The 13,884-nt window shown below is 37.1% G+C and overlaps 1 protein-coding gene across 5 annotated transcripts in view; it reads left to right on the forward strand.

Annotated features, from left to right (window-relative positions):
- Positions 1–13,884, forward strand: part of CCDC178 (coiled-coil domain containing 178) — a 440,607-nt gene that overhangs the window by 64,659 nt on the left and 362,064 nt on the right. For 4 of the 5 annotated variants that reach the window (XM_058692404.1, XM_058692401.1, XM_058692402.1 and 1 more), the window contains exon 5: positions 12,836–12,858. The exons of the other annotated variant lie outside the window; for it this stretch is intronic. In XM_058692404.1, coding sequence (XP_058548387.1) covers positions 12,836–12,858 — 23 coding nt within the window. The remainder of the gene's footprint in view (positions 1–12,835; positions 12,859–13,884) is intronic. 5 annotated transcript variants of the gene reach the window in all.

The raw sequence follows: 13,884 nt of genomic DNA on the forward strand, positions 1-13,884 counted from the left end.
GCAAAAGCTTTTTATCTTAATGAAGTCCCAGTTGTTAATTTTTGCTTTTGTTTCTCTTGCGTCCAAAGATATGTCCAATAAGAAGTTGCTATGGTCAAAGTCAAAGAGGTTGCTACCTGCGTTCTTCTCTAGGATTTTGATGGTTTCCTGTCTCACATTTGGTCTTCTATCCACTGTGAATTTATTTTTGTATATGCTGTAAGAAAATGGTCCAGCCTCATTCTCCTGCATGTTGCTATCCAGTTTTCTCAACACCATTTGTTGAAGAGACTGTCTTTTTTCCATTGGATACTCTTTCCTGCTTTGTTGAAAATTAGTTGACCCACAGTTGCGGAACCATTTCTGGGTTTTCTATTCTGTTTCATTGTTCTATGTGTCTGTTTTTGTCCTAGTACCATACTATCTTGATGACTACAGCTTTGTAGTATACCTTGAAGTCAGGGATTGTGATGCCTCCAGCTTTATTTTCTACAAGATTGCTTTGGCTGTTCAGGTCTTTTCTGGTTCCATACAAATTTTAGGACTGCATTTCTAGCTGTGTTAAAATGCTGATGGTATTTTGATAGGGATGGCATTAAATGTGTAGATTACTTTGGGCAGTATAGACATTTTATTTATTTTTATTTTTTTAAATTTATTTATTTTTATTTATTTATTTATTTATTTATTTATTTATTTTTTTAATGTTTATTTATTTATTTATTTAATATATGAAATTTACTGTCAAATTGGTTTCCATACAACACCCAGTGCTCATCCCAAAAGGTGCCCTCCTCAATACCCATCACCCAGCCTCCCCTCCCTCCCACCCCCCATCAACCCTCAGTTTGTTCTCAGTTTTTAACAGTCTCTTATACTTTGGCTCTCTCCCACTCTAACCTCTTTTTTTTTTTTTTTCCTTCCCCTCCCCCATGGGTCTCTGTTATGTTTCTCAGGATCCACATAAGAGTGAAACCATATGGTATCTGTCTTTCTCTGTATGGCTTATTTCACTTAGCATCACACTCTCCAGTTCCATCCACGTTGCTACAAAAGGCCATATTTCATTTTTTCTCATTGCCACGTAGTATTCCATTGTGTATATAAACCACAATTTCTTTATCCATTCATCAGTTGATGGACATTTAGGCTCTTTCCATAATTTGGCTATTGTTGAGAGTGCTGCTATAAACATTGGGGTACAAGTGCCCCTATGCATCAGTACTCCTGTATCCCTTGGATAAATTCCTAGCAGTGCTATTGCTGGGTCATAGGGTAGGTCTATTTTTAATTTTCTGAGGAACCTCCACACTGCTTTCCAGAGCGGCTGCACCAATTTGCATTCCCACCAACAGTGCAAGAGGGTTCCCATTTCTCCACATCCTCTCCAGCATCTATAGTCTCCTGATTTCTTCATTTTGGTCACTCTGACTGGCGTGAGGTGATATCTGAGTGTGGTTTTGATTTGTATTTCCCTGATAAGGAGCGACGTTGAACATCTTTTCATGTGCCTGTTGGCCATCCGGATGTCTTCTTTAGAGAAGTGTCTATTCATGTTTTCTGCCCATTTCTTCACTGGGTTATTTGTTTTTCGGGTGTGGAGTTTGGTGAGCTCTTTATAGATTTTGGATACTAGCCCTTTGTCCGATATGTCATTTGCAAATATCTTTTCCCATTCCGTTGGTTGCCTTTTAGTTTTGTTGGTTGTTTCCTTTGCTGTGCAGAAGCTTTTTATCTTCATAAGGTCCCAGTAATTCACTTTTGCTTTTAATTCCCTTGCCTTTGGGGATGTGTCGAGTAAGAGATTGCTACGGCTGAGGTCAGAGAGGTCTTTTCCTGCTTTCTCCTCTAAGGTTTTGATGGTTTCCTGTCTCACATTCAGGTCCTTTATCCATTTTGAGTTTATTTTTGTGAATGGTGTGAGAAAGTGGTCCAGTTTCAACCTTCTGCATGTTGCTATCCAGTTCTCCCAGCACCATTTGTTAAAGAGACTGTCTTTTTTCCATTGGATATTCTTTCCTGCTTTGTCAAAGATGAGTTGGCCATACGTTTGTGGGTCTAGTTCTGGGGTTTCTATTCTATTCCATTGGTCTATGTGTCTGTTTTTATGCCAATACCATGCTGTCTTGATGATGACAGCTTTGTAGTAGAGGCTAAAGTCTGGGATTGTGATGCCTCCTGCTTTGGTCTTCTTCTTCAAAATTACTTTGGCTATTCGGGGCCTTTTGTGGTTCCATATGAATTTTAGGATTGCTTGTTCTAGTTTCGAAAAGAATGCTGGTGCAATTTTGATTGGGATTGCATTGAATGTGTAGATAGCTTTGGGTAGTATTGACATTTTGACAATATTTATTCTTCCAATCCATGAGCAGGGAATATCTTTCCATTTCTTTATATCTTCTTCAATTACCTGCATAAGCTTTCTATAGTTTTCAGCATACAGATCTTTTACATCTTTGGTTAGATTTATTCCTAGGTATTTTATGCTTCTCGGTACAATTGTGAATGGGATCAGTTTCTTTATTTGTCTTTCTGTTGCTTCATTGTTAGTGTATAAGAATGCAACTGATTTCTGTACATTGATTTGTATCCTACAACTTTGCTGAATTCATGTATCAGTTCTAGCAGACTTTTGGTGGAGTCTATCGGATTTTCCATGTATGGTATCATGTCATCTGCAAAAAGCGAAAGCTTGACTTCATCTTTGCCAATTTTGATGCCTTTGATTTCCTTGTGTTGTCTGATTGCTGATGCTAGAACTTCCAGCACTATGTTAAACAACAGCGGTGAGAGTGGGCATATCTGTCGTGTTCCTGATCTCAGGGAAAAAGCTCTCAGTTTTTCCCCGTTGAGGATGATGTTAGCTGTGGGCTTTTCATAAATGGCTTTTATGATGTTTAAGTATGTTCCCTCTATCCCGACTTTCTCAAGGGTTTTTATTAAGAAAGGGTGCTGGATTTTGTCAAAGGCCTTTTCTGCATCGATTGACAGGATCATATGGTTCTTCTCCTTTCTTTTTTTTTATGTGATGTATCACGTTGATTGATTTGCGAATGTTGAACCAGCCCTGCATCCCAGGAATGAATCCCACCTGATCATGGTGAATAATTCTTTTTATATGCTGTTGAATTCGATTTGCTAGTATCTTATTGAGAATTTTTGCATCCATATTCATCAGGGATATTGGCCTGTAGTTCTCTTTTTTTACTGGGTCTCTGTCTGGTTTAGGAATCAAAGTAATACTGGCTTCATAGAATGAGTCTGGAAGTTTTCCTTCCCTTTCTATTTCTTGGAATAGCTTGAGAAGGATAGGTATTATCTCTGCTTTAAACGTCTGGTAGAACTCCCTTGGGAAGCCATCTGGTCCTGGACTCTTATTTGTTGGGAGATTTTTGATGACCGATTCAATTTCTTCGCTGGTTATGGGTCTGTTCAAGCTTTCTATTTCCTCCTGATTGAGTTTTGGAAGAGTGTGGGTGTTTAGGAATGTGTCCATTTCTTCCAGGTTGTCCAATTTGTTGGCACATAATTTTTCATAGTATACCCTGATAATTGTATCTCTGAGGGATTGGTTGTAATAATTCCATTTTCATTCATGATTTTAATTATTTGGGTCATCTCCCTTTTCTTTTTGAGAAGCCTGGCTAGAGGTTTGTCAATTTTGTTTATTTTTTCAAAAAACCAATTCTTGGTTTCGTTGATCTGCTCTACAGTTTTTTTAGATTCTATATTGTTTATTTCTGCTCTGCTGTTTATTATTTCTCTTCTTCTGCTGGGTTTAGGCTGCCTTTGCTCTTCTGCTTCTATTTCCTTTAGGTGTGCTGTTAGATTTTGTATTTGGGATTTTTCTTGTTTCTTGAGATAGGCCTGGATTGCAATGTATTTTCCTCTCAGGACTGCCTTCGCTGCATCCCAAAGCGTTTGGATTGTTGTATTTTCATTTTTGTTTGTTTCCATATATTTTTTAATTTCTTCTCTAATTGCCTGGTTGACCCACTCATTCGTCAGTAGGGTGTTCTTTAACCTCCATGCTTTTGGAGGTTTTCCAGACTTTTTCCTGTGGTTGATTTCAAGCTTCATAGCATTGTGGTCTGAAAGTATGCATGGTATAATTTTAATTCTTGTAAATTTATGAAGGGCTGTTTTGTGACCCAGTATATGATCTATCTTGGAGAATGTTCCATGTGCACTTGAGAAGAAAGTATATTCTGTTGCTTTAGGATGCAGAGTTCTAAATATATCTGTCAAGTCCATCTGATCCAATGTATCATTCAGGGCCCTTGTTTCTTTATTGACTGTGTGTCTAGATGATCTATCCATTTCTGTAAGTGGGGTGTTAAAGTCCCCTGCAATTACCACATTCTTATCAATAAGGTTGCTTATGTTTATGAGTAATTGTTTTATATATATGGGGGCTTCGGTATTCGGCGCATAGACATTTATAATTGTTAGCTCTTCCTGATGGATAGACCCTGTAATTATTATATAATGCCCTTCTTCATCTCTTGTTACAGCCTTTAATTTAAAGTCTAGTTTGTCTGATATAAGTATGTCTACTCCAGCTTTCTTTTGGCTTCCAGTAGCATGATAAATAGTTCTCCATCCCCTCACTCTCAATCTAAAGCTGTCCTCAGATCTAAAATGAGTCTCTTGTAGACAGCAAATAGATGGGTCTCGTTTTTTTATCCATTCTGATACCCTATGTCTTTTGGTTGGCGCATTTAATCCATTTACATTCAGTGTTATTATAGAAAGATACGGGTTTAGAGTCATTGTGATGTCTGTATGTTTTATGCTTGTAGTGATGTCTCTGGTACTTTGTCTCACAGGGTCCCCCTTAGGATCTCTTGTAGGGCTGGTTTCGTGGTGACAAATTCCTTCAGTTTTTGTTTGTTTGGGAAGACCTTTATCTCTCCTTCTATTCTAAATGACAGACTTGCTGGATAAAGGATTCTCGGCTGCATATTTTTTCTGTTTAGCACACTGAAGATACCGTGCCAATCCTTTCTGGCCTGCCAAGTTTCAAAAGAGAGATCAGTCACGAGTCTTATAGGTCTCCCTTTATATGTGAGGGCACGTTTATCCCTTGCTGCTTCCAGAATTTTCTCTTTATCCTTGTTTTTTGCCAGTTTCACTATGATATGTCATGCAGAAGATTGATTCAAGTTACGTCTGAAGGGAGTTCTCTCTGCCTCTTGGATTTCAATGCCTTTTTCCTTCCCCAGTTCAGGGAAGTTCTCAGCTATAATTTCTTCAAGTACCCCTTCAGCACCTTTCCCTCTCTCTTCCTCCTCTGGGATACCAATTATGCGTATATTATTTCTTTTTAGTGTATCACTTAGTTCTCTAATTTTTCCCTCATATTCCTGGATTTTTTTATCTCTCTTTCTCTCAGCTTCCTCTTTTTCCATAACTTTATCTTCTAGTTCACCTATTCTCTCCTCTGCCTCTTCAATCCGAGCCGTCGTCATTTCCATTTTGTTTTGCATTTCATTTAAAGCGCTTTTCAGCTCCTCGTGACTGTTCCTTAGTCCCTTGATCTCTGTGGCAAGAGATTCTCTGCTGTCCTCTATACTGTTTTCAAGCCCAGCGATTAATTTTATGACTATTATTCTAAATTCACTTTCTGTTATATTATTTAAATCCTTTTTGATCAGTTCATTAGCTGGTGTTATTTCCTGCAGATGCTTCTGAGGGGAATTCTTCCGTTTGGTCATTTTGGATAGTCCCTGGAGTGGTGAGGACCTGCAGGGCACTTCCCCCGTGCTGTGGTGTATAACTGGAGTTGGTGGGCGGGGCCGCAGTCCGACCTGATGTCTGCCCCCCGCCCACCGCTGGGGCCACAGTCAGACTGGTGTGTGCCTTCTCTTCCCCTCTCCTAGGGGCGGGATTCACTGTGGGGTGGCGTGGCCCGTCTGGGCTACTTGCACACTGCCAGGCTTGTGGTGCTGGGGATCTGGCGTATTAGTTGGGGTGGGTAGGCAAGGTGCACGGGGGCAGGAGGGGCAGGCTTAGCTCGCTTCTACTTAGGTGATCCACTTCAGGAAGGGCCCTGTGGCAGCGGAAGGAGTCAGATCTGCTGCCGAAGGTTTGGCTCCGCAGAAGCACAGAGTTGGGTGTTTGCGGGGAGCGAGAAAGTTCCCTGGCAGGAACTGGTTCTCTTTGGGATTTTGGCTGGGGGATGGGTGGGGGAGATGGCGCTGGCGAGCGCCTTTGTTCCCCACCAAACTGAGCTCTGCCGTCCGGGGGGCTCAGCAGCTCTCCCTCCCTTTGTCCTCCAGCCTTCCCGCTTTCTGAGCAGAGCTGTTAACTTCTGACCTCCCCGATGCTAAGTCACGCTTGCTGTCGGAACACAGTCCGTCCGGCCCCTCCGCTTTTGCCAGCCAGACTCGGGGGCTCTGCTTGGCCGGCGATCCGCCCCTCCGCCCTGGCTCCCTCCCGCCAGTCCGTGGAGCGCGCACCACCTCGCAGCCCTTCCTACCCTCTTCCGTGGGCCTCTCGTCTGTGCTTGGCTCTGGAGACTCCGTTCTGTTAATCCTCTGGCAGTTTTCTGGGTTATTTAGGTAGGTGTAGGTGGAATCTAAGTGATCAGCAGGATGCGTGGTGAGCCCAGCGTCCTCCTACGCCGCCACTTCCCTCCCTCTCCTCAGTATAGACATTTTAATGATATTTGTTCTTTTAATCCATGAGCGTGAAATGTTTTTCCATTTCTTTGTGTACTCTTCCATTTCTTTCATCAGTGTTCTATACTTTTCAGAGTACAGATCTTTTACCTTTTTGGTTGGATTTATTCTTATGTGTCTTTTGGTTTTTGTTGCAACTGTAAATAGGATTGATTCCTTGATTTCTTTTTCTGCTGCTGCGCTATCGGTGTATAAACCTGGCACAGATTTCTGTATGTTGAATTTGTATCTGGTGACTTTGCTGAATTTATGAGTCAGTTCTTTAAATAAATACACTTTAATGAATGGGCTCAGGAATAATTTTTAAAATTATTTCAAATTTTGCATGAAGCTGCTTTTTAAAACATGGGGAGGATGTACTTGTTCTTTTAAAAAAAAAACTTTGAATTTGGCATATTGTTTGATAAACATTGCCTATGTTTTCAAGCAGATTTGGACCTTTGTGTAGGTTGACTATAGGAAACTCCAAATTGATTGCAGATTCAATGGTATGGGTATTTGTTCCAGATGAAAGTTGTTCACAGTTGTGGGAGATAGTATTCAGTATTAGTATTTCACATCTACAAATATTTTATAATAAAAAGGAGATTCCCACCATAAAGTTATTTTTTTTTATTTATTTATTTTTTATTTTTTTTAACATTTATTTATTTTTGAGACAGAGAGAGACAGAGCATGAACAGGGGAGGGGCAGAGAGAGAGGGAGACACAGAATCGGAAGCAGGCTCCAGGCTCTGGGCCATCAGCCCAGAGCCTGACGCGGGGCTCGAACTCACAGACCGCAAGATCATGACCTGAGCTGAAGTCGGATGCTCAACCGACTGAGCCACCCAGGCGCCCCTAAAGTTATTTTTTTATTAATTTTTAGAATGGAAAATAGAAGTGTATATGAATACATTGTCTTAAAAAGTAAATAGCATTTAAATGTGACAATTAATTTAAATATTTAAATTTAAATATATAAATTTAATTTATATTTAATTTAAATGTGTAAATTATAATTTATATTTATATATATTTATATTTAATTTATGTTTAATACATATTTTAATATATATTTAAATATACATATTTAATATATATTATATACATATAAGTATATAATATATATAAATATAAATATATATATAATTTATATAATATCAAATATATAAATATAATTTAAATATATAAAACATTAGGGAATACTTTTTAATAGAAATATGAAGCTAAATAACCAGGTCATTTAGAATGTTACACATATCAAGTAGAAGTTTGTGAGCAATGTAGTTTAGAGCTAAAGACAAAGTTTTTGATTTCCCCATAACGTGTTAATTTTTAAAAGTGTGTCCAATGTGATATTTTTAGTACCCTCCCACTTTTGTTTCTCTTGCTTTTTGAAAGAGAAAGAAATAAAAAAATGTACGGAATTTTGTGGTTAGTTGGGTAAAATTGGTTAACTGCGAATTATAATCAGTGTTTCTAAATATCTAAAACATTTATGGCAGTAAGTGAAATTCTAAGCTTAATTTTAACGGAATTTTATTAAAAATAATTTAGCAACTTCAAGCAGTTTCTAAAACTTTTATAAATATTTCAGATAAGTAATTATGAATATAAAACTCCAAAGTTTTCTGTGGTATTGTAGGCCTTCCCTTTGTTAACCATTGCTATCAATGTTATTTGAATACTAGGTATGTCAAGTTTTGCCTTCTCATATCAGATCAAAGACTGATTAAAATAGTTTTTCTTTATTGCTTCATCACTTAACATCTACAAAAATGTTGCTGTGGTAAGGTTTTGATAAATGATCCTAAAATGTTTATACCAAATTTAACTCTATTTTGAAAAATGTAGTTAACCTATCTTTATCATTATAAAATACATCATGTTCTGTTGTGCTACAAAAGGGATTAAACCTATAGTATTAAGCATTGCATACTTGTTGAGGAATTTAACATTTTTGGGTAATTATGTCACAATTATTAAAGAGCCTCTTAACCAATTTCTTTCTGACTTTCTTGTGATACTTCAAATGGTTTCTCAGGACTATTATATAAATCAGCCTGTTGGTAGGTTTCTGCAGTATGCAGGACTGTGAGTTACCAGTTAAACTGAGGGATAATTATTTTCCTAATTATTGATTAGTTTAAGGTCTAATAATACACTCATTGAATGCTCATTCTCTTCTCTGTACATTTGTCATTTGCCATTGTCTTTTGGGTTTATTTGGATTTTCTTATTGACCTGTAGGAACAAGTTGCTATCTTTAATTTGTTATATATGTTTTAAACTTACTCTCTGTTTGACCTGTCTTTTTACTTTATGATATCTTTTAGTTAAAATAAGTTTTTAATTTTAATACACTTACATCTTTCATTTTCCCTTTAAGTGCTTTGCATATTGTTTAAGAACTCTCTCCATAGTGCAGTCATGAAAAATTTTTTTTTTTTTAATTTTTTTTTCAACGTTTTTTATTTATTTTTGGGACAGAGAGAGACAGAGCATGAACGAGGGAGGGGCAGAGAGAGAGGGAGACACAGAATCGGAAGCAGGCTCCAGGCTCTGGGCCATCAGCCCAGAGCCTGACGCGGGGCTCGAACTCACGGACCGCGAGATCGTGACCTGGCTGAAGTCGGACGCTTAACCGACTGCGCCACCCAGGCGCCCCTGAAAATTTTTCTTTTATTTCTTCTAAAATTTTAAAATGTTTGCTTGAGATTTAATTGTTAAACAACGTGAAATTGTGTTTTTGTGTGTGTGCAGATACAAAGAATGGAATAGGTAGTTATTTTCATTTGTAAAAATAGAGAAAATTATTTTTCTCAACATCAGTTTTTTGCAAAATCCAGTCATTTCTTAGAAATCAGTTATATTCTGTCATATCAAGTGTTCATATATGATTATATCTATTTCTGACTCCCATCATTCCACTGGTTAATTTTATCTCTATTATAGTACCTCATTTTACTAAATATGCTTCATAATATGGTTTTTTTAAAGTCTATTTATTTATTTTGAGAGAGAGAAAGAGAGTGCATGAGTGTGTAGGAAGAGATAGAGAGAGAGGGAGAGAGAGAATCCCAAGCAGATGGGACTCCATCTCACCAATTGTGAGATCATGACCTGAGCCGAAATCAAGAGTGGGACACTAAACCTACTGAGCCATCTAGACATCCCCATAATATATTAAATTTTTTTTTAACGTTTATTTATTATTGAGAGACAGTGAGACACAGAGCATGAGTAGGGGAGGGGCCGAGAGATGGAGACAGAATTTGAAGCAGGCTCCAGGCTCTGAGCCATCAGCACAGAGCCGGACGTAGGGCTCAAACTCACAAACTGTGAGATCATGACCTGAGCCGAAGTTGGCCGCTCAACCAACTGAGCCACCCAGGTGCCTGCCCCTCCATAATATGTTTTAATATTTGGTATGGTAGTTCCCTCTTTTTTCCTTTCTTATACTTCTTTGGCTGTTCTTAGTACATATGGATTTTAGAATAAGCTTGTCATATTACATGCTAAACCCATTGGGATTTCAAACAACTGCATTCATCAGTTTTTTTTATTATGTAGATGAATTTAGTCTCTTCAGAAGTTTTTTTAGATTCCATTAAATCTATTATACTGTTAGCACAAGAAAATTTCAGCAGTTTAGCAAATACTGAAACTAATTTAGAGGAGAGGATTAAGTAGGAGATAATGAGGAAGGTGGGCAAATTGATGAAAACCTGATGTTAAATTATTAGTTCTTTAACATATTAATATACATATAGTATTCATTTAACATATATCTGTGTGTATATAATTATATGTACATGTACATAGATATGGCTAAATATATATAGATCATTTAGTACACATAAATAGAACATCCTAAGCTTTCTTCCCATTTGTATTTAATTTTCTGTTAATTGCTGTTCATATAGTTTTCCCAGTTTTTTTGTTTGTTATTTTTTACATACGTGCAGAAGTATTGATAAATATCTATTTTCTTTTATGTTAGTTACAATTTTTTTCTGCTTGTAGTATTTTTAACTTATTTGCAGTACTTTTTCATAGAGAAATTTATATGTAAAACCAATCCATTTTCTGACAAATTTTGTATTGTTTAACAAAATTTGCCTCATATCAAGATTATTAAAATGTTTTATTATTTCAGTTAACCTTATTTTTTTTACATTTGACTTCTTCAGATCTGAAGTTTATTACCTTATGGTATAGCATGAGACATACTTTTTCTCTTCCAAATAATTTTTAAATTATCCTAATATCATTTATTGACTTGTTCATCTCCCTTGATTTGAAATGTAAATTTTATAAAAAACTAAATTCTCATGTATATAGGTGATGAAATGATTACTTATTTTAGTCTTTTTCATATTTGGATAACAACATTCTTTTTCTTAAAAAAGTTTTTTTTTTTATGTTTATTTATTTTTGAGAGAGAGACAGGCATAAGCAGGGGAGGGGCAGAGACAGAGGGAGATACAGAATCTGAAGCAGGTTTCAGGCTCTGAACTGTCAGCACAGAGCCCAACATGGGGCTCAAACTCACAAACCATGAGATTATGACCTGAAGTCAGATCCTCAACCAACTGAGCCACCCAGGCACCCCTTGGATAGCAACATTCCTATACTAGATTTCATCTTTCTATTTTTTTTAATATTGTGGAGAAATATACATATGCCTTGAATTTATTATTGTATTCCCTTTTGTTCCTCCCAGTGTTTCTGTTATGTCTTAAGTAAATTTTCTTATTTGTTATGCTCTAATATTTCCTTAATTATTTGTATAGTCTTTTTTGTTCTTCTGTATTTATAAATAATAGACCAGACTGATTACTTGTTGTGAGCATACATTTTTGGCTGGTTTTTCTTGTTGTTTTTGCTGCTATTGCTGTTACTTGTTTGCTTTTTAGCAGCTGTCAAAGTCTGCTTACATCAAAGGCTTTTATCCAGTATATACAAAATTATACTGGAGCTCCTTATAAATGGGAAGTAATATGTTTAGGCAAGAAAGTTGAGGGACTCTTTTTTTTGTTTACTTAAATAAGCATGCGTTTGAATTTGTTGTAGCACTTTAGAGTATTTTCACTCATTGATGAATCAGCCTTTGTTTTTCCTTACCCATCTGTTTGTTTCTATGTGAGATTCTGCTAGTTATGTGGGCTCTGTTTTGTTTTTCCCTAGAACCACAACTTCCATTCTTAGACAGCCTCTCCATCTCAGGCAGATCTTGTGTGGCTAGAGAGTTCTTCTCATGTCAGTGACTAGAAGGAATCTTTTCAGCCATGTATACTGGGTTCTTAGAACGAAAAGCAATAAGACTAGTCTGCTTCACCATAGGCTGGCCTTCAGTTGTTTACTTTGATTATCACCTGCTTCTCACATGCTTCTTCTCACATGCTGGGAATTTTTTATGAGCTCCACAGAGAAGCCTTTCACCTCCCCTGAAATGGTCTTCATTTTCCTCTTCTGAGTTATATTTTTCTTTGCTCTGTTTTCACTAGCAGTCCCTTCTGATTTCTTTCTATTTCTGGGAATTATTCTGAAGTATATGTTCCAGTGCTTTTATTGGCAAACATATATATTTTTCTCCAGAAATATTGTACAACATGGGAATTGAAGAGAAGTAATCATGTATGCCCAACCTAACATCTGGAATTAGAGATTATCTAAGAAACCCATAAAATTATGACTATGTATTCTCTTGTGTTTTTGGTAATTTGTGTTACAGCCCAAGATATTCTTAGAATATATCTGTAGAGCATGACTCCTAGCCTGGGGTTATAGTCTAAAAGAGGGACACTATAGAAAACGAGATATTTGTGAACTTACCTATAGTTAATGTGTTTTCTACTCTTTGGTAATATATTACAACTCAATGGGTATAATGCACTTCTCATTACGCAAAGTCTTCTGGGAGTAAGTGGCATTGAACTGGCCTTTGATGAAGGAGTAAGATTTAGAAGATGAAAGGTAAGAATAATTAGGTGGCAGTAATAATGAAAGGACTATGGAGTGGATGTAGAATACCTGGTTTAGAAATAACAGAGTATCGTTTGACCTCATATGATGGGACATGTGAAGTGGAGCACTTATAGTTTTATCTGTGAGTTCAAGTATAAGTTTACTGTTACTTTTTGAAATATGTAAAATTTGATTTTTATTGAGATCTTTTATTTTGACAGTTTGAAACTTCTCTTGAAGAATGGTAAGCTCCGTTCATTTTAAATTGTTTTTATGTTTAAATTTTAATGATTAATATGCTGCAGATGAGTTTTACTTCAAAAGAAACAGGAAGTTAAAAGCAGAGTTTTTTGTATTTGCTATTACAATGTATTTTTGAAAACATAAGAATTTGGATGTCACTGCACATGGCAGAATAGGGACCTCCGGGGCTCTGTCCCACCACAAAGAAATGCTGGTAAAAATTGGTCAGAATCGACTTTTGTAGAAATCTGAATTTAGTCAAAAACAACAGCCAGGAGAAGAGTTAATGAAGCATCCGTTGCATTGCATTAAGAGAGCACTGGGGCACTTTAATTGCCCACTTGCCATTCTAGTCCCCAGGTCAGTAGTGGCCATGAAGAGAGCAGCCTGTACTTGTGGTGTAGATTGCGAGTGTCAGAGCAAACAATATGGACCTTATTCTCAAAGAATTGTGTTTCAGCGTTTTGACCTGTCTGATGACTCCTTGAAGAACCAGCACAAAGACTTGTCTTTGTTTTGCCTGACTTGGAGCAATCACTCAGCTGGAACCGCGTACAGGCAGTCTTTACTGGAAGCATTTAAAGGCATATACTCACAACCACTGTCTGAGGCTGTGAATAACAGTGGGAACACTGCCTGGGAAAGAAGAGGTCAGCAAAAGAGATAGATGGGGGAAATAGGGTTCTTCAAAGCTGTCATATATACTGGAGCATCCAGAAGTGCATGCATATGACCATTGCCAGACATATGTTCAGGGAAGATCCAAGAAGACCCTGACCATTTATCTCTGGCTGACCTTTAAGATCTGTGCAGGCGATAACTGAAGGTAGAGTTGTAAACAGCCTGGATGAGCATTGAAGGAATACATAGATTCAGTCTGCTAAGATTGGGAGAGTATTTTTTTTTCTTTTTCTTTTTACTTTCTTTTTTCCTTTTTTCTTTCTTTTTTCATCTTCTTTTTCTTTCCTTTCCTTTTTTTTTTTTTGACTCACGATATTGAAGATAATTTGTACAGAACATAAGTTTA

Source organism: Neofelis nebulosa, chromosome 11 (genome assembly GCF_028018385.1).
Source record: "Neofelis nebulosa isolate mNeoNeb1 chromosome 11, mNeoNeb1.pri, whole genome shotgun sequence".
Taxonomy (NCBI): Eukaryota; Metazoa; Chordata; class Mammalia; order Carnivora; family Felidae; genus Neofelis; species Neofelis nebulosa.